Here is a 22,530-nt window from a genome sequence, read left to right on the forward strand (position 1 = left end):
TCATTATAATGATGATAGCAATTCGTCTTTAGAATCATTGTAGGCTACCATTCACACGTTCACTCAAAAACTGTGATTTGAATTCAAATTCATGAGCGAAGGCGGTATTGTGTCCTTGGTGACTTGTCAATCAAAGCACTGCATCGCAAATAAGAAACTACGATGAATGCATGAAAATTGTATCATCTCTGGAAGTGCTGAAAAGGTCACATAAGCTCCGCCCCTCAAAAGATGTTTTGGAGGTCAACTCTTTCAGACGTAAAATTCGTACAGTAATTAAAGTGAAACTTAACTGGAATTCACCTCGGGAGTAGAATTTGAATTCATGATTGTGATTGTGCGTGTTCGTGATTCTAGTTTTATATAGATAGTTTTAAAAAGGTAATTTTGTTTACAATATATTCTAAGAGAAGCATACCAGGTTGATTCTTTACACAGACATAACTACGGTGACATCTTTATCTCATTAGGCCCCCATCTCACTAGGATGGCGATCATGGCGACCATGGCGATCTGTCTAAATCTTGCGGAGGTAACCCATTTCGTCATCAAGACATGCTAACGTTTTTTTTTTCTCTCTTTCAAGCTGGCTCAGCAGTTAGATTTTCATCCTCCTACTATACCTCCTCCTCCTCCTCTACCACCACCATAACCTCTTGTTCGCTTCATCTTGGACCGCCGGCATAACAGATTGGGCAGCTTCCCTTTTTGGTCCTTTTTCTGGGAAGTATATTTGAAAACGTCGTGGTGTCGCCTCGTAATCTGTTGAAAATGTGATAATCCGCTACCATTGGCACGTTGTTTCATAGCAGCGCAGACGGTCGCTGCTCAATCGCTGGCCAGTCATTTGCGGCGCAGCAAAAGCGCAACGCGAATGCCTGCAGCGGGCTGAGAACGTGTGCCACATGCCACCCAAAGGGAAAGCGTCGTGGTGGAAATGGTGTGAAGCGTGTCGAGCGCAAGGCAGTCGCCTCGTAAACGGAAGCAGCGTAGCAGAATTGTCTTGGGAACGGGCCTGAAAAACATGGGCGATCAGTGCCGCTTTTAATGCGCTTCTACTACGCTTTGTGCGTTGGAGCTTCGTTACAGCTACGAATATGTCGTTTGTAATACGCTCTTGACTCGATTATGATGCGCTTTAGCACCTCCGCGATCTTGCTACGTAAGTTTTGAACATGTTCAAAATTTTGTGGCGACCAGGAAGATGGTGGCGATCCTTGCCGCTTCAGAAAAGATCAAGGTACGACGGAGAAGATTGAAAATATCAAGCCACGTTCAAGCTACGATATACCACGCTTTGTCGATTTTTGACGATCGCAGCGGAATCGCCATCTAGTGAGATGGGCAGTGGCATACCGTGGGTCACGGCATTGGGGGGGCACCAGCAAAAATTTACAGTCACTTATGGAACGCGCGAAGCGCGCTCAGTTGTCAGGTATACTGACCTAATAGAGATATTTTATGGACATGCAGTGCCATTAAACGGATATGTATTTCACTGATTGAATAATGCGAGCGCGAAGCGCGAGATGAAAATTTTTGATATTCAGAGCTAAAAAGGGACATTACTATTTTGTTTCAATCATAATACGTAACTGTCTCGCTAAACAAACAATGCGAGCGCGAAGCGCGAGCTAAAAATTTTGTATATATTGACCCCAAACATGGATATTTTAAGGACTATGTTTTTTAGGAATTCATTAGGGTATACATAATTATCTCACCATAGTCATCTAATGCAAGTGCCAAGCGCTTGCTGATTTTGCTAGAATTACATCTAAACACATGAAGTACTTTTTGAAGTAATCATGATTATCATATGCATCTCACTAATCAAATACTGAGAGCGCGAAGCGCGAGCTGAAAATTATGCAGGAAATTCAGACCTGAAGAGGGGCATTCTAAGGCTTGTTTGTAGAAATTTACTAAGACCCTATGTATTTCACTAACCAAGTGATGCGAGCGCGAAGCGCGAGCTGAACATTTTTGATATTCAGATCGGAAAAAATTGACGTTTTAAGGACTGATTTAAGTTAATGAAGAGCAGAAATCTCACCAATCTACTTATGCGAACGTTAGCACGGACAGGAAATGTTTTATAACAAGACCTTAAAATAGGGCAATCACATTAAGTAGTCATGAAAACGAAGAATAATAACTCGAATTTCGAGGAAATATATTTGTTGTATATTGATTTGAAAACGGGAGGTTTTAGTACAACAGGATTGCGAGCACCAGGAACAACATGAACAATGAAGACACAATGAAGCAAATGTTTTATAAAGCTATGAAGAAAATGCTTCTTATTTAACCTAACATATAACATAATATAACATTATAATGAACAATAATTTCTTCTTTCCCCACTAAGTTTCTCTTCCCTTTTCCCTCTTTTCCTCCTTTTCACCGTTTTTTTTTTTTGGCCAGCCGATTGGGGGGGGGGCACGTGCCCCCCCATGCCCCCCGTAGTTACGCCACTGGAGATGGGGGTATTAAGACATTTAAAAGGTGACCCTTGAAATCTTCAGTTCCAATCAGATATCTCTTTGAAAAGTCCAAAATAATACATAAAGGAACTGTGATAAACTAAATAGTATACCACAACTGTGTAGACATTTCCCTGGAAAATGTGAACTTGCCTGATACAGTTAAAACCTAGGTGTGCTTCTAATATGCTTTTCACAATATACTTTTTGACCCTAGGAAATTGGTGTTGCTGGGGGGGGGGGGGGTCTTAGCCCCACCAATTTCTCGGGGTTAAGCTTAGCCCACTTTTATGCTTTTCACATTGCATTTCCTAAACCCCATACTATCCTTAACCCCGGACTATCCTTAACCCCATACTATCTTTGTTTGGATTCACACTCTCTTTCTTAGCCCCATACTACATGTGTCTGCTAACGCCTAACCCCGGACTATCCCACAGCTCATGAATATTGATGATTTTACCATACAGAGCGTGATTAATGTGCAATTTTGACTTCTGTGATTGGCTATTGCTTAGCCCCACTTTTCCTTAGCCCAGTTTCGTTTCACACTGCATCTCTTAAATTGTGGTGCTAGCACCACAATTAGCCGGCTAACCCTGCTCTTTTGCAGGGCCAAATAGTACCGTGCTAGCTGAATTGGCTAAAACGTAGTGTGAAAACGAAGTGGGCTAAGCTTAACCCCAGGAAATTGGTGGGGCTAAGGCCCCCCCCCTAGCCCCACCAATTTCCCGGGGTTTAGGAAAAAAAGTACAGTGTGAAAAGCGTATAAGTTTTCACACCATGTTTGAGCAAAGTGGGCTAGCACGGTTAATAGTACGGTACTAATCTGGCCCTGCAAAAAAAGCAGGGTTAGCCGGCTTATTGCGGTGCTAGAAACAAAACTGGGCTTAGGAAAAGTGGGGCTAAGCATTGGCCAATTACAGAAGTTGAAATTGCATGTTAATCGTGCTCTTTATTGTAAAATCATCAATATCTATGAGCTGTGTGATAGTCTGGGGTTAAGGGGCTAACCCTGCATGGCTAACATATAGTATGGGGTTCAGAAAGACAGTGTGAATCCAAAAAAAAGATACTATGGGTTAAAGGAAACACAGTCTGAAAAGCATAAAAAGGTTTTGAAAGCACTTTGTTAATCCATGTATTTCAATTGAAGAATGGAGCTAAATTATCTTGTAATCACTCTAGTACCAAACAACACACTTCTCCCAACCATGCATTCATATTCACCCAGTGATTTGCCAACACAGTGGAACCTCGACATCAATAGAAAAAGAATAGTGTCATCTCACCCATTAGAATATTGGCTCCCATCTGTTGCCTCATCCCACAATTCATTCCATCTAGTTAATTTATCAAGGGATTTCTATCATTTCACGCTTAGTTGATTCCTTCTCAAACCTAGTACTCACTTGCCTGAATTACGATACGTTGTACACTCTGTGTCTACTTCACTGCAAGTCAAATTGATTTCATAATGCTAATTTGATTGCAAGATAGCATGTTACTGTAACTGCTTGCAATTTGCTCTAGTCATTACCATCATGCATTCTCCAGTAATTATGGCAAGAATGACAGGTACTAAAAGGCACCAAATGAATGACCATACACCATGTAGGAAGGTAGCAAGGGTGATAAGCCCCCAATAGCCCCTGTAAAATTTAGGATGGCTCCTATTTACTATTTCTTGGTTCTCTTTAACATTTAATTTGTGACAAACACAAGATTTACGGATAAAGAGTGAAACACAGTAGTAACACTACAACTTCTTCATTTTTCATGATAAAATTAAACAGAATTTGCTGAATTTGTATTTCAAATCAAAATTTTGCCTTCGAATTTTCTTTCCAAACTCAAGATAGAGAAAGCTGACAAATTTCTCTCAAAGCAAACTTTAAAATGTCATAACTCACAATTTCTATTTTACATCCAATTTTGATAAAATTTGCAGTTTTGTGCTTGTTGGGTTTTTCTTTTTTTTATTCAAATGAACATTTTGTTGAGGTAGAATAGTTCTTTCTTAACAAATTAGTGAAATACCTTATTCCTCAAGATGCAACATGTCTTAACATTGCAAACAGATTTTCTGTTACTTAATGTCTGTTGTCATCTCATTGAATGCTGATTACTGTAGGAATGCAAGTACTAACTTGAAAGAAATCATGACTTAAAAAAAAACTGTCCAGGCCATTGATGAATAACAGTTCTTACTTTCACAAAAACACAGTCATAGCCTAGGGTGCGTTTATTCAACACTTTTTTACCCTAGAATCATGATTCAAATCACGATTCTGCAGAATCACGATTGCGTTTAGTCGAAATTGAATATAATCATGATCAGAATCACAAACATGAAACACGATAAAAGGGGCGTTTGGAAAGACGTTTCTGTAGAATCACGAACGAAAAAGGTCGTATGAACGATATCGTGATTTGAATCATGATTCTATGACGTCATTGTGTCGTGCTTCTTCCGGGTTCGACTCAAAGGCGCTCGCTGTGTTTCGTGCAGGTTAATTTTCGTGTAGCAGTATTGCCAGCATTTCGGAATTATCATTCTGTGTATTGTACCCCCGGGGTTGTACTGTAGCGTCATTTGTATATTTCATTGTTTTCATCCATCATTTCTTCAAGTTCCGAAGGCACAAATTGGACTGACGATGAACTCAGGGCTCTGCTTGTGCTTTGGGCTCAGCCTGAAGCACAAGCATCCCTTACTGGGATTCACAGAAATATTAAGACGATCCCTTTCAGCGGCGCTTGCGAGGGAGGGATTTCAACGGAGATGTGGCACCGCCTGTCGAGACAAATTTAACAGAATTCGTGCCCAGTACAGGACCATCATAGACAAGAAAAATTGATCGGGAGGTGGGAGGGAGGATGATGACCCCTTCTGGTTCCCGATCAAAAACAATACGAGGTACAATACACGGAATTCTGGAAGTAAAAGATTTATTTTTCGGAAGCCGAGTAAGCGTTGCACTTGCACAAACGATCGCGCGTTAGCTCCGGCGGCAGCAAAAATCTAGCAGCCGACGTGAAGTTAGAAACACGTGCGAAAATGTTGACCTATACTTCCTGGGTCAAACTGCGCACTGGAACGGCCCGAATTCAGGGAGAAACAGCGTTAGAAAGATGGTCGTATAAACGCTGATTCTGTTGGATCGTGATTCATGCTGCTGTTTTGAATCATGATTCAAATGGTGATTCAAATCATGATTCAAATGGTGATTCAAATCATGATTCTGGGTCGAGGTCGCATAAACGCAGCCCTAGTAGGTCCATGGTCATAGTGACAGGGAACAATTCTTACATAGGTTAGTAATCCAATTTCCTAATGATCTTTCACCAAAACCTCCATGTGATCACAACCTGAATAATGTTAGCCCACACATGGTGGTAACACAACAACCAATCTCCATGTGAATATAACATTGACAGCAGCAGTCAGTCAACCAAGGTTGGTAACACAATAACCAACCCTCCATGTGAACAAAATATCAGACAACATTTAACTCGAAAAGTGGGTGCACACTATCTGGTCACACAATAACCAATCACCTGTGTGAACACAGCCCTGATGAGAATATGTGCAGCTGCTGTCATTTCCTTCCCCTGCAGCCCTCAGCTGCGGTGATAGAATGCAGAAAATAACTAAAGGAAGGAGGGGGAGAGAAGGGAGAAAAAAATAGATGCTGACCTCCTGATTATAGTTAAGACTCTATTTCTATTTTGTAAGAAAAACAAACTGTCCTCATTAGGAGAAATAAAGAAGCTGTTTTATATAGTACTCACATAGGTACTATCTTGTCACAGCACTTCAATAATTTCTGAAGATATATATTTAAAATATGATCAAAATTAAGATTTATTTTAAGTAGCCTTTTATACTGGCCTATTTATTTAATTACAATACGGTCTGATAAAATAATGAAAATATAAAGTTCTTGAAAAATAGATGTAGCTTTTGACCACATAAAACAATTCTTGACTTTTCCAGTTTTACATTTCCAGAGAGCCTGCAGAGCATAAATTTTCGGTTTTGTTTCTTTCATTGTGTACTGCTCTTTTCAGCTGTAGAATTGTTTTTCATGAATTATTAATACATATGGAGAAGGTAACATCAAATATGGATGGTGCTACTGTTAAATAATTCAGATGAGAACATTTTGCTAGAAAATATATCTCAACTAATGAATGAGTAAATTGAAATGGCACAAGTGATCTCATTGAGAAAGGTGGAAGGTGCATGGAGATTAGGGTGCCTGTAGAATGACACTATGAGGATAATGATGATGGTTTGTGATGGTGATGACGACTTGTCATCGTTAGCGCCTACATGCATAGCTGGTCATTAGGGGACCATGGGTGACAGTCGTCCCTCTTTTTTGTTTGCCAACAATGGGCAGTATTTAGCTACCAGAGAGTAATTCCAGTCAAACATTGCACACGTGATGTGCTGAGTTATTAATATGCACATCAGAGAAGATTATGTTCAGAAAGGCATAAGTGTCCCTCTTAACATATCTTGTATACTATAGATCCACAATGGAACTCATGCTGGAGCAATCTGGACATACACATACATGATGTATCACACCATATGCTAGCTAGTCATGTGTTTGTCAGCCTACAGAAAATACTTGTTAAAACTAATGAATGACACCCCCCCCCAAGAAATACAAGAGATCTAACCTCTTGAGAAATTCTAGCAAAATTAGTACTGATACATGAAGTGTTATATTAAAGCTTCACTGTAGGCCGATTGAAAATTGAAACACAAAACATGAAAACTGGCCCACAAAGCTTAAGTCTGAATATCATAAAATTAACTTTATTCATAAATAATATCTCAGTGTCAATATACAAGAGGTAAAATAGGAGAGGTTATAAATACCACAAAGGGAGGACATAAAAAAAATTCAGACTTTTCTTTCTCTTTTTCACAGTAATCAAGAACTTACATTCACTTTTGAACATTTACAGTGATTTATAGGATGAAAGGAAGGATTAACTAATGGGGCTTTGGCAATTTTGTCCCCCAAATATCAGAACAGCCTATTTAAAAAGAACCATTTTAAATTGCTCTTGCATAGTAAAAACACTTACTGTAAATTAAATATGTATGCAATGCTGTTTACAATATGAACCTTATGGCAGTTTTTAAACACTTTGAATAATTAAACAGAAATACATGTTAATAACCCAAGCACAGATGATGTCCCCCCCTCCCAATAGGTGGGACAGTTTTCTGGATGACATGGTATCCTGCAGGTGGCTGAGAGCTAGAGGCAGCTAGAAAAAAAACTAGCCTCAGATCGACCTCATCACCAAGAAAAAATGAAAAGAATGAGCATAGACTGCCGAATTAGCTGCCTGCCAGCTGTACAATGACATTACAGCTTGTACAGCCAGCCAGCCGGCAGGCTGGGTAGTTGGTTGGCCGGCTGGTATGCAGGCTGGAAAGGACTGATGGAAGGGGAGTGAGAGCAAGCTTGGGAACATCTCCTCTCCTCCACAGATGTATTTTGTTGGTACATCTGCCAGTTACCAAGAGAATGAGGGGGGGGGGGGGGAGGAGTAAGCTACGCAGACAAAAGCCACACAAAGCTTTACTAGGGTAGAGAGGCTGGTTTCCTCTTTTCTTTCTTTTTCAAGTGACCTTTTTTATGAAGGACTCGATCAACACATCAATCCTTCTTCACAGTGGACACATAAGAATTATCCACCCAATTTAATTCATTATGTTCATTCACACTAAGACCCGTTCTCATTACAATCCTAGTTTCGAGGAAACCGGTTCAGGTAACCAGTTTGGAAAATCGCATTTTTGCATTCCCATCTGATCGCCTGAAGGTGGTTTTCAAAACCACTTCACATAAAGCGGTCTGTGCCACAGAAATGCTCTCAATGGGTTCACATGTTTTAAATGAAATTCAAGCCACAGCATATACATTCTACACAAAATGTATGGAGTAGGGCTCTTAACATCACAAAGAATACTTCCAAAAGAACAGTTGTGTCCTCATCTACGCTTAAACAATTTTAACGAGGTCTTAAAAACATCGCAAAGTGGTTTCCCAAAAAGCAACCCCCCAAAGAAAAAAGAACTGTAAACAATAAACTAACAATCATGTATCAAAAACTAAAAGGCAATGGACTGATTGCCTATTCAAACCAAGGGGTATCCTTTGATTGAGGTTGGGGATAAGTTTGAGAGAATATATGTAAATAAATAAGTCATCATTTGAAATTTCTAATTTATTCCTGCCTCAAACTCAAATGAATGAGTTACTGAAACACAAATTACTTATTTTTGCTAGATCGATGCCAATATATTTTATACTCCAAGCTTTATTTTCCAGTCATGCTAAAAAAGTTATTCATTTATCATATTTTGATTTTTATTATAATTTTCTTTTTTTTCATACTTTTGAGCCATTTCCCTTTCTACCTCTTTTCTATCAACCTACGGTATGCCATTGATTCAGGAGTCTTCCTGAACTGATAATTACTTTTTAAGTGAGCTATTGGCAAATCCAACTATGGGTGCGTTTATTCGACACTTTTTTACCCTAGAATCATGATTAGAATCATGATTCAAATCACGATTCTGCAGAATCACGATTGCGTTTAGTCGAAAGTGGAAATAAACGTCTTTCAAATCACAAACATGAAACACGGAAAAAGGGGCGTTTGGAAAGACGTTTCTGTAGAATCACGAACGAAAAGGGTCGTATAAACGATATCGTGATTTGAATCATGATTCTATGACGTCATTGTGTCGTGCTTCTTCCGGGTTCGACTCAAAGGCGCGCGCTGTGTTTCGTGCAGGTTAATTTTCGTGTAGCAGATTGCCAGTGTACTAGTACCGGTATATGCCAATTGTCATGTGCATTTAGGAATTATCATTCTGTGTATTGCACCCCGGGGTTGTACTGTAGCGTAATTTGTATATCTCACTCAGGGTGACCAGATTTCACAAAATGAAATACGGGACAATTGACAAACGAAGATCAACAAAGAAGCCCACACAAAGTGTGGGCTTCTGAGAATCCATAGTATAATAATAAGACTTTTGAAAAAAAATATAAAGAATTAGAAGGGAAGGTGAACGAAAGAATGAAGGAGAGAAAGAAAAGAGATGATTGGGAAGGAAAGAAAATAAAGGAAAACAGAAAAAATAACAGAAAGTTAGAATAAAAGGATGAAAGAAATAATAAAAGAGATAAAAAAAGGTTTCCGTCATTCTTTGAAATGAATATAGAAAGAAAGAAAGGAAGGAAGGGAAGATTAATAAATGTCTCGCAAAATAAAGGAGACAATTAAAGGGGGAAAGGTGAGAAAAAGAAGGAGGAAAGAAAGAATGAAGGAAATAAACATGTTTCCTTCATTCTTTGAAAGAAAGAAACAAAAGAAAGAAAATAAAAATAAGGGAAAAGAATAAGAAGGGAAAAATGAAGAAAGGAATAAAGAATGGAAGGGAAGAATGAAGGGGAAGAGAACGAAAAAATAGAAAATAATGGAAGGAGAGAAAGAACGAAAAGAAACAGGAGACGAAGAGAGAAGGAAGCCAAGGTAATTAAAAGGAAAGAAAGAATGAAGGAAATAAAAAAGTATATTGGATAAAGAAGGAAAGAAAGAAAAATGAACAGAGAGAGAGAGAAAAGAAAATGTCGAGGAAAGAAAGATAGGAAATAAAGATAGATGGAACAAAAAAGGGCAAGCAGAAAGGATAGGGTATATATAAAATAAAGAAAAGGGAAAAGTTCAAACTTCAAGTAAACAAAAAATCCAATCATCTAATAAAAATCATAACTTTATTTGGTGTTTTTTTTAATGTATTTTTAAAATTTTAAACATAAAATGTTTTAGAAATGAATAAAATTTCAAAGTGAAACATATTGTTAAACTTAAAAATTAGATGAAACATCGCGGCATCGTGCACACCAAGACTCAAAACGAAAGCTGAAACAACTAGATCTATGAAAAGTCAATAACATTTTCCTCCGATTACATCTCCAAATCATTAAACTGAGAATCCATAGTATAATTATAAGAATTTGCCGCCGATTTTGTGATTATTTTGGTGGAAAAACTGTTTATCATGTGAGATGTTTGCATCTTGAGAATTTGCTTCGATCCTCCATGCCTAGCTAGTAGCCTGCCACACACAGGCAGGAGGCCAGTTCGTTTGCAATGTATTAGCAAGAAATCATCGCAGAACTTGCAAAAGTTTACAGTTATCGATTTAATTGTTGTCCCTGCTTCGTCAGCTGTTGGTTATTTAATGAAAATTCGTCACTTTTAAATGTATTAACTACATTTTGTTCAATATTCTGAAATACGGGACAATCCCGGGAAATACGGGACGTCTGGTCACCCTGATTTCACTGTTTTCATCAACTTTGTCTTCAAGTTCCAAAGGCACCAATTGGACTGACGACAAACTCAGGGCTCTGCTTGTGCTTTGGGCTCAGCCTGAAGCACAAGCATCCCTTACCGGGATTCACAGAAATATAAGACGATCTACGAGTCCCTTTCAGCGGGGCTTGCAAGGGAGGGATTTCAACGGAGATGTGGCACCGCCTGTCGAGACAAAATTAACAGAATTCGTGCCCAGTACTACGGCTACCGAACACCATTTTTGATGAACCGACAAGATTGAATACAAGTAAACAAAAACAATACGAGGTACAATACACGGAATTCTGGAAGTAAAAGATTTATTTTTCGGAAGCCGAGTTGCACTTGCACAAACGATCGCGCGTTAGCTCCGGTGGCAGCAAAAATCTAGCAGCCGACGTGAAGTTAGAAACACGCGCGAAAATGTTGACCTATACTTCCTGGGTCAAACTGCGCACTGTGATGCGCACTGGATCGGCCCGAATTCAGGGAGAAACAGCGTTAGAAAGATGGTCGTATAAACGCTGATTCTGTCGGATCGTGATTCATGTTGCTGTTTTGAATCATGATTCAAATCGTGATTCCAATCATGATTCTGGGTTGAGGTCGCATAAACGCAGCCTCAGAGTCTTTCACTTTCATCTTTGGTCTGTGGAAAACCAAGAGTCTCACATCAGAATAAAAAAAAATTATTCATCTCATTTCTTTCTTACACTCTCAGGCAATAATGAATGGCAAGATATAGATTTTTCTTTATACAAACATCTAAAAAGACAGTTAAAGGTATTGTTTAACTTTGTGAGCAGCTGATTTAAAAAATTCTCAAACCAAGATGAAACATGTGTACAAGTGCATGTATTAGAACTAATAAACCCTGAAAACAAACATTATTGAGAATAAAAAGCTAAAACTACAAGGCAAACCAATTTTGTAAATGGCGTCTTATAGACACCTAAATAGTACACATAAGTAAGTGTATGGGTTGAAATTAAGATGGTGTTTCCGGTCACTTTATATTTCAATTTTTGAAGCACTAAATAATTATTTTCGAACGCAATTTTTTCTGGGCTTCATTTTTGTAACATATCCCAGACACAAGTGACAAATGTGACCTTCCTGTTCAGATTTTTTTATAAGTCAAACCAATGTTAACCAATCACTTTAACAATCACAATGTATATACATGTATAGCAAACATCAAAACAAACATTATCCAATAGGAAGATTTGTGTTGGAGAAACCTTTCTCATCAAAGAAATTATTGAAACCCAAAAATGCCATTAGTTGCAGTAAACATTTATTTCATGAGAAAGTCTGTAAAACAAGGATAAATTGTCAGTATATCATTGAGAATCTAGATCTGGTACAGTTACATAAACTGAAATTTGTGAAATCTTGAACGCTTGACCAGAATCCTGTGATTTGCTAATTTCTCAGCAATTACTCAATTTCTTATAGAATCCTTTGGCACATATGTTTTATTTATACAAACAGACACTTTGGTGGTCAGGTCATTGGATTCTGTGGGAACTCATTTTGATATCATTACCACAACTGGCATTTATCTTTAACCTATGATTCCACCCTAACAAATAGTTGATTTGAAATAGAGAAATATCAAACAACAAGCCTGACACTGAAAATTTCATCCAAAATCAAATGTTAGATACTGATAACATTTCAAACTTTTGCTAGAATTGACAAAAACATTTATATTCACATCCTGGTTGGTATGCAAATGAGATTACATCACTCACTATTTTTTTTTGTTTGTGCAATATTCTAATACATGTACTCTCCACAGTGTCATGTAAAAAGTGTTATTCCTTCCTGAAGATATGGAATTACCATTGTTTTTTACATTTTGTGGCAGAGCCCTTATTTACAAATCTGTAAAAATTGAAATATCATATGATTAAAATAAAAAAAAAATCATTTGAATATCACTGTGCTGTGCATATAACTGTTTTGTACTCAGACAGAAGCAAAATTTTTAAATGTCATAACTTTCTTATTTTACATCTGATTTTCAGCATCATGTTTAATTGATAAAACAGACAATATAACATTAACAAACTTTATTATCTTAAAAAGAGACCACTGAAACTGTAAATTGATTTTTAAGAATGAAGAAATGTTTATCATTATTTGATTAACAATCTTGAATTTTAACATTATATCCTAGAAGAAACAGGAACTATCACAAATAACAATTAAAGGAATACTTAATTCATTCCTAATTCTTCTCTTGGGAGTGCATACCGGTTTGGTGCTTTTGACAACCTAATTAGGCATTTTTTACCCATTTGTGTTTTGATAAATGAAATATATTCTAATATCAACACAAAGATAATTAAGAAATAAAAACAGTTGTATTACATTCATACCTCCTTGTTTAGACTGTATACTTCTGAAATTCTTTCGAGGAAACCTGTAGCAAAGCTGTTTGGTCCCAGGTAATCTGTTCAAAAGCATTGCCACAGTTGACATCAAATTCAATTGAAAAATAAAAGATTGCAACTTTGGAAACCAGATGTGAAGTGGTAATATTGTTTCACTCTTTGCTGTATGTCCTTGGTCAAATAAGATGTAAAGCTCTATATTCATGTATTATCTCCTTGCATATAATTGTTTTCGCAGTATGTATGACTACATCACTGAATTCTCTTTTCCAAGCAATGAATAGTATTAGAGAAACAGCACTACACAGACACAGCCAATCTGCAAATTTTTCCCCAGCAAAGTTTGCTCCTTGGAAACCTCTGCATAAAAATGTACTGTACTGATCGTTGAGATACTTCCATATGGAAAAGTTTCATTAAATTTTGCTCTCCAGAAGCTATCAGTCAGTCGGCAGGTCCCAAGAAAAAGGCTTCTTTCATCCAAGTGATATTCATGACTATCGGGGTTTTGCATATTTAATGAGCTTGATGCGGACCAACACACCTCTTTTCATTTAGTCATTGCTGCTTTAATTGGGCATCAAATTTTATGATTTTGGTATCATTGTAAAGAAGAAGAATCATTCTTTTAGGTCATGTGTTTGCATTTATTCAAAGACTTTGTAATATAGGTTAAACATTTGATCTAAAACATGCTACAAAATAATTATTTTTACCTGACAAAATCTGCAATTTTTACTCTTTATTTTTGTTTGAGCCCAAAATATTTTTAGATCATGATAAAGCTGAATATGTATGCTTTAAAATGGTATAGGTTTCAAAATAACAATTGGTTTAATCGGGTCAAGATCACACTTTTCATTGGCCAAGTACAAAAAGCAGCTTGAAAACAAGAATACTGCACTCTGATTGGTCAAAGAGACCACACACTGGCAAATTCCAACGGTTCCAGTGCATGGATTCATGAGAAGGTCACACTCCCCATGTGGTAATCTCCTCAAATTACCCGCGCCTGTTGTTGTGCAAACCTTATCCAGCCAATCAGAACTCTGGATTTCATGCAACTACAAATTTCATAAATCTCGTCTTGTACCTTGGTGGGAAAAGTGTGATCTTGACCCGATTAAAAGGTGCCGCATATCAAGAGTGGCATAGTGAGAAAGTAGAGAAGTTCAGCTTTACGGTGATATATATATCATTGAGGCTCAAAATAAAAAGTTTTGCACAATTTGCAAAAGAAAACAGAGGAAGAAAATTCAGTTTTGAGGCACGTTTTCAGGGCAGGAATTCACTTATTTATCAAAATATTGTATGCAAAGTAAATGACCAACATGAAAGAGTAACATTTACTCTATCTGATGGTGCAATGATATTTCATTTTACTTGAGGTTAAATCAGGTAAATTCTAAGAGAAAGAAAATCTCACGAATCACGAGATTTTGCAAGGAGGAGGATTCTGCCACGAGATGATTTGGATGAATCTGGCCTTTTTGCTCATTAGCACAGGGACCTGCGGTCTGACTGAAGCTATCCTTGATTCTTAGAAGATTTTCAGACTGAAAGGCACTATAAAAATACAAATTCCATCATTGAAATTACTAAACTACTTTCTTCTGGTTTTATATCATGCAAGCAGACCTCCCATTAAATTATGTAAACATTGCTTCTAAAATATATATCAAGTCACAAGAAGCATACTTTCTGATATCATTAAACAGTGTAGCTGTGACATGTAACACTTGATCCACAATTAAAAAAAGATAAAGAATTTTCAACTGAGACTCCTGAAAATCTGAAGACATCCTCCCTTGCCTTTTCTCAAATGACAGCATACAGATATTACAATCATTCTTTAAAGAGATCCAGAAAAAAATCAAATCAGCAGATATTATCCTGAAACCCTATAAGGTCAATGAGCAATGAAAAACAACACGATTCACATTGTATGTCTTCCCTTGAAACCATACAAATAATCTGCAAGCTGAAAAATAGTTCCAATTTTCTTGACTGGTTAAAAAAACAGAAAAACAATTTGATGTACTTTTACGCCTTTTTGTTGATTGACTTGCTGCCGCCTGAATTCAAATAATATTTCTTCCTCTTTCAATCAATCAGTTTACAATCACACATCATGTAAATCAAGATCATATATGTAAAACAAAACAAAATTTGATTACAAATAACAAAGTACTAGTAATTGAATTTAAAGTGAAGCAATATTTGGTGAAAATTGTTATATGCACATTGTCATGAATATTCATTAGGTGTGCTGGTGTCACATCCACACTATCCTTTTTCTTATTCTTATGTTATTTCATTTTTTTCATGCATCTATGTGTGATATGTCTCCGATTCAATTAAACAATGAATATCAAATGCATTAAATCAGTTGTCAATCCAATTTTTGCTAGTTCTTGGAGGAAAAAATCTAATAAATAGAATTTTATATTATAAATACAAAAGAACAAGTGGGGATATGACGTCATCAGTTTGCTCATTGAATATTCATGAAGACATGCCGAGAACCGTTTCACCAAAATGATACAAATCTTTAAAATTACATAACTTAGTTATTCCTTTTTTATCAAAATTTTCAGCATTTTGTCTGATTTTTCTTTTTCTCTTCATATAATATTAATGAGAGGGCTTGTTGAAGAAGTCTTCACGCATGATTGTATAATGTTAGGAATACAATATCACTTTGAGTTTTACTGTGCTTATTATGGTTGCAATTACATTCTATGTTACACATTCATGTTTAATTACAATGTCAAAAATATTGTATTAGTATCAGTAAGGTTGATTGATAATACCACCATAAGTCATAAAATAGAAATAGCTGTGAGGAAACATACTTTTGGAAGAAAGTGCAGAGCTCGGGAAGACAAGAATTATTATTGTTTTATCAAAGGGCAGTTCTAGCATTATGGACGTTACATTTCAGACAGGTTTTGCAACTTCAAAAGGTCATTAAGATGCAACTTTTTAATTTTGAACTCTATCATGGAATCACTCACAAATGACCAGGAACAATATACAGTGCCAGGATACCTATACATGCACTGAACAGTCTATGAGTTCAAGAAGAAACAAATGCAGCATGTACCTTCCCTCTATGAGCAAAAATTATGGCATTATGTACATTACAGACTTGTTCACTTTCTTCAAGCAGTAAAGTCAGGGGCGTAGCTACGAGGGGCCTAAATTGCAACATCATTTACATTTCTTGCTTAAAGGAGAATGAAACCATTGGAACAAGATAGCTTGTGTGAAAACAGAAAAATCAAAGAAACAGATCAACAAAAGTTTGAGAAAAATCGGACAAATAATGAGAAAGTTATGAGCATTTGAATATTGAGATCACTAATGCTATGGAGATAGCAAATTGGCAATGCGACAGAGATGTGTGATGTCACTTGTGAACAACTCTCCCCATTACTTTAGTATATTTTTCACTTGAATTGCCTCTTTTATCACATCTATCCATAGGTCATGTGTTCTTTCTACATGAGGGCATGTATTACATATTTTTCAAGAATACATCATGGATAAAGAGTTTTTATCATCATTAGAAAAAGCAAAGAGACATTTTGAGGGTATTTTACAGTCCACCAAAGGGAAAGTTGTTCATCAGTGACATCACACATCCTTGTCGCATTGCCAATGGGAGGATCTCCATAGCATTAGTGATTGCAATATTCAAATGCTCATAACTTTCTCATTATTTGTCTGATTTTTCTCAAACTTTCTTTATTCTTATTCTTTGATTTTTCTGTTTCTACACAAGCCTATTTGTTCCAAAGGTTCCATTCCCCTTTGAGTGTTATACATATTTCTCTGATAATGAGCACTTTTAGAAACATACGTCGACACAGATGAGTGGTACGAGCTGATGTAATTTTTTTGTCCTGCCATATACCCCAGGTCTTCACACACATTCACTATCAGAATTGAGCACCTTACCACATTCATTTTGCGGTTCTCAATCATAGTCGACGTGCACATGAGTGACATTATTTTAACCGCTTAAGCTCAGTATGAAGATTAACCTTTCCCTTTTAAAACACATTTTTCAGTGACTTTTCACAAAATTTGTAAGTTGTACAATGCATTATGTTTATCATATTTGAAATTGCTTTCTGATCTCGCGTAAAAAGGAATTAAAGCAAGTGTACAAATGCACCTTCGCATTACCCGACCAGGTCGGCAGGCGATGGTACGCCAGATTTTCCGGGTCAGGCAGTGTGTCATGACCCACTGGTTATCGCGCTGTTTCGCATCTGTAGTGAACAAGGGCTGACGACGACGTTGACTCTGCTATGCTGTTCTCGTTCACTTCTCCTGAAACTTATTAATGAGAGCACAGAATTGAAACGGGTCCATACCTATGTTTATCACATATAGGCCTATAATCTCGCCCTGATACACAGGTGAGACAAATACTCTAGAAACCAGCAGGATTCAACCTCACATCTTCTTAGACCTCTGTTACATCTGAAAGTTTCCTACCCGAGACCCGACCGAGTCCACTTGCAACCTTGACAGGATTATTGGTGGATTAGCTTCGCGAACGGACCGAGTCCGAAATGTGGTCTGTTTACATCACAGCATTCATTCCCTCCCCTATCGGTACGGTTTCGAGCGGTATCCGATTGCTGACACCAAAGGGCGCTCTCGATCTAGGCTCTGAATAATTTGCGCGCGCTAATTGAAGTTGTTTACATTTCGTTACACTGATGATCCCAGCAGTCGTTGAAGATATGATCGACTTGAAAAGGATACGTTTAAAATGCTTCCTTCTTTCCACTCAAATCAAAAGACTTTATTAATCACAATTCACATTTCGCATGCCGCAAAACATTCAAAGAACGACGGGGCTGGGGAGGGGATAGCGCGTGCTATGACGTAATTTGCCAGCTGGTGAACGGACCGAGATAGGTTCAGAAGCTTGTGTGCGTTTACATCTACAAATTGGTGGACCGGGGCCGGCCCGATACCTACCCGAGACTACCTCTGGATGTGGTCTCGGGTAGGTTCGCTAAAAGGTGGCCCGAGGTAGGTTTGGGATGTTTACATCTGATTTCTTTCCGACCCGAGGTAGGCCGCGGGCCGGCCCGAGGTAGGGAATCTCTCAGATGTAACAGGGGTCTTACAGATAAGAGGTTCAAATCCTGCTGGTTTCAAGATTTTGTTTCTGACCTATCTTTCAGATAAAAGTATACAATGTTATTAACTGGGTGCAATCCAGAAAGTTGATTCCCAATTGAGTAAAAGCAATTCATTTTGCCCGCAAAATATTATCTACCAGGAACTATCCCTTGAACAAATAAGTTAAACAAAATGTTCAATTTACCATGAACATGGAGAGGCGCAATTCAAATCAAGGATAAACTATAATTTCCAGGGTAGTCATAAAGAATAATTGATTATATTTACAAGGATATCACTTATTAGGTGGTTTCAGACCACATCAAAGTTCGTCAGTTCCAGGTATTTTCTGATCAGGAAATTTACCCTGATCAGAAAATACCACCTGGGGGCAGTTCCACGGTTACGGAGTGACATTCAGAAGCAACTTTTTTGCATTCAAACACAGATATCACCCATATTTGAATAGTTATTTGCAAAGAAATGGTACCTGACAGTAGTTGCTGAAATTCACTTTTCAAAATAATTAATAGAATTCATTATTTTGATCCACTGAATTAATGGGATATGAATATTCAAAATCATGGTTACAGAGTGATGCAAAATGGACATGCATATTTGAGGAGAAAATATATTGCTCAAACTCTGTGAATTTTCAATTTCTATCATAATTTTGATTTATTGATTGAATTCTATGTTGTTCTAGCTTTAATATGCTACATTGCATTAAAAAAGTGATGTATTATTTCATTAATTATGACTTAAATCGTAAACCCATACCCGGTTACGGGGTGACGGTTACGGAGTGACATGAGAAATATCCACTCAAAGGGCAGCATACAATAAACTTATATTTCAAAATTTTTGTTTGATATGATGTAAAATGATGACATTCAGATTATCCAAAAGAAAATTTCACAAAACAAGGAATAGTTTTCTGTCAAATTAAAATTAAGTCAAAAAGATATGTAGTCCCATGTATAGAATTTCTTGTATGGTTCACATTCTCCTATAATAAGATGAGTAAGAAAAACTAATTGTGGCTAATTATGTTCCCCTTTTGTATTTATGAAATTCCATAAGTTTTGATAGAAAAATATGATCCAAATTTGAAATAAAGCCAATATAATTTTTTGGAAAATGTCCACTTTTGCTTGGAACTGCCCCAGGTCAGTATGGAAATGTAAAAAGCAAATTATGCGTAATCTCCCCGAAAGAAAATACCATATAAATAATAGGTACTTGTTAAAATTATGAAAACTTTTTTTAAGACTAGCCAAACATGTTTAGGGTATGTTTTTTTCCCCCAAGTTTTTTACCCGAGGTCTTATTTTGGCGACAACTTGTTTAGGGGCCAAAATAAAATAAAGCCCGTGAAAAAATTGTTCGGGGGTTATTTTGTACCCAGAGAAAAACTCTTTTAGGGGGTGTTTGGAAATTCCTGGGTCACCCGTGTGTACAGTAATATATTTGACTGGCCCCCCTGGGTCTCATACCACGGGCCAAGTGTGAACCAGTGCACCATTGCATAAATGTAACTATTATGGTAACTTTTATGCAACAGGGGCAAAAGTGGGAGAATTTCTTAAGAGGGTAGGGTGTACACACTACCAATTTCAAGAGAAAAACCAATTTTGCCATGTTTGGTTAGTTGAACCTATTCTTCTAAACAGTAATAATCAGTGATTTCAGTTCAACAGAGACCACTACCTCTTTGATTCAATTCAACAGATGGGTTAGCCTTTTCACAGATGATTACTTTGATCAACTTCTTAGAATACAAAGGCTATTGAATGGTTAATGGGACATAGTTTGTTACAATATAGGCTAAAGCTCACAGAATACCCCTATTTGAAATTCATAATGAGCTGTATCCACCTCTTACAAGAGAAGCTTTTTATTCCACCTCTATTCAGAACAGTCAAGTAGGCAAGCACAAAAGAGAACCCTACTTGAGTGGTGGAACTCTTTGTGTGAAGAGTAATTGCTTTCTTTTGGTTGTACGATATTGGCATCCTTTAACCAAAATCTCTTCAGAGAATGGAGCAAATTGAGGAAGCATTGTCAAAAGTTTCTTTATTGTAAAAAGTATGCAAAAAGAACATATGACAAAGTTAAAGTTAATCAATATGTCAAGGTAACAGGAAATAAAAAATATCATATGTTTTACACTTTACAATAATAATAGAAGGAATATGAAATAAAGCATCTTAAGTCTGCAATGTTTGGATGTAACATGGTGTATGTGTGGGGGAGGGGGATAACCTAGTTAAACAATACAAGACATAATCTTCAAGGACAAAAATATCTTTATTATATTACATCTAGTGTATAAGCTGACAATATAAGGGGTTGGCCAACATGGCAAACAACAAATGAAAATAGAGTTGAAGTTGATAAGATGCATTCATTATTATCTCATAGAAAACCCCATAGCATTCACAAAACTAGATTGATGTAAATTACAACATAATACAGAATGTAGAAGCATACCATTCAAAATGCCCATTGGTGTAGTGATATTCACTGCAGGGACAGGATGCAGTAGAAGGGACGATGACGATTGCATGTGCGCTTTCTCACTAACCAGCATCAAGTCCACGATAGTTCTTGGTCTGATCAAATAGAGAAGCAGATCCGAATCTCTCTCAGTAATCCAACACAAATAAAGGATCCTAGAACATAACCATTCTGGGTAAGTTTCAACGATACTGACACAGATACAACTTCAGAGTATGTTGTCGGTGTTTAAATCCTGTTCATCGTAATAGGAGATATGGTACGGTAATCAAATGGTTTGTCAAATCAGAACGTCGGGCGATACAATGAGAAAACTAGTGCTAGCAAAACAATTGTATCATTAACTTCTGATCTTGGTACAGGAGGCTATGATTCCACTGAACAAATTCAAATAGTCTGTCTTCCAATACACGGCATCAATGGTGACTCCAGGGATATAAGTATTGTAAATATGTATCTGGTACAGTGGTTGGTAGTATCAACTTGTCATGTCAATACAATGACCTTATTTCAAACAGTCTTCATGTGTATGATAATACACGCCATAATAAGGATACTCAGATCTTCCAAGATGATATACAATAACGACATAAAAGAGCATCGAAGACAACGTCTGATCAACATGGAGACAAGAGAGAAAGATCACAACTATGGTAATAGGTCACACAATGAGGCCTGCCTTGATGCTTCTCTTTCTTTTAACAATTTTTTTTACTAGCAGGCGCTGCTTGCTGCAGCCTTGTTACTAGCCAATGCTAAAGTGTTCTTTTAACCCAGAGCATCAGACGAACAAACTGCTTTTGTTACGGTAAGCTGCTTGCACGCTCTCCCTCCTCAACAATCTACTTAGCTAATGACCTCCTGGCGCAGAATAGCCACTCAACTCCCAACTGCACATATGTCCTATTCACTGGTAGGCACACAGGCGAGTTATTTTAACCCTCCCTCCTGAAGAAAACTATTACACCCACAAGTACACAATGCGTGAACACCCACATGCATACAGAGACAAAACCACCAGGCTGCCAAACTCTCATTTTGCACACATTTTTACTCCTCATCAAACAATTCAAATGGTAGAACCCCACAGGGCAATCCAGGGGAAACGCATTATGGTCACATGCAAATAGGGCAGCTCCCATTCCTGGTACTAGGGGTGGGCTGTACCTTGCCTTGAGGGAGGGGCGTTGGTGTGACAAAAATCCACTCATGAGTAATTCATTTTCCAGTCAATTTCAATAGTCTACTTAAACAGTCGTGATTACATTCTCAAGGTTCAATGTCATCTGGCCGTAAGTATAAACAAAACGAATGACTGGATTTAGTCAACAAAGTCAACAAATTGACAAGGAGCCAGTTTTTTGTTTCCATTGCAGACACCTCAGATGTAAACCGATACCTGATTAACGGTTTAAAAGCAGGGAATAATTTTTTGGGTATCGCATCGCAATTTGCTCCACATTTTTGAAAGACTGCTGTGCATGAAGTCTTTTGTATAGCATATTTTTACACAGGACTGTACATTACTTAGTTGAGAGTTTTTCTCTTATGACCAAAATTGCTATTTG

At 37.3% G+C, this 22,530-nt stretch overlaps 1 protein-coding gene across 1 annotated transcript in view; it reads right to left on the reverse strand.

Annotated features, from left to right (window-relative positions):
- Positions 1-22,302, reverse strand: part of LOC121408089 (protein CBFA2T1-like) — a 44,781-nt gene extending 22,479 nt beyond the window's left edge. The window contains 1 exon segment of the mRNA XM_041599429.1: positions 20,936-22,302. Within this exon segment, the coding sequence (XP_041455363.1) occupies positions 20,936-21,035 (100 nt within the window). The 5' untranslated portion in view covers positions 21,036-22,302.
- Positions 22,303-22,530: the final 228 nt, after the last annotated feature.

The sequence above is a fragment of the Lytechinus variegatus genome, chromosome 2 (genome assembly GCF_018143015.1).
Source record: "Lytechinus variegatus isolate NC3 chromosome 2, Lvar_3.0, whole genome shotgun sequence".
Classification (NCBI taxonomy): Eukaryota; Metazoa; Echinodermata; class Echinoidea; order Temnopleuroida; family Toxopneustidae; genus Lytechinus; species Lytechinus variegatus.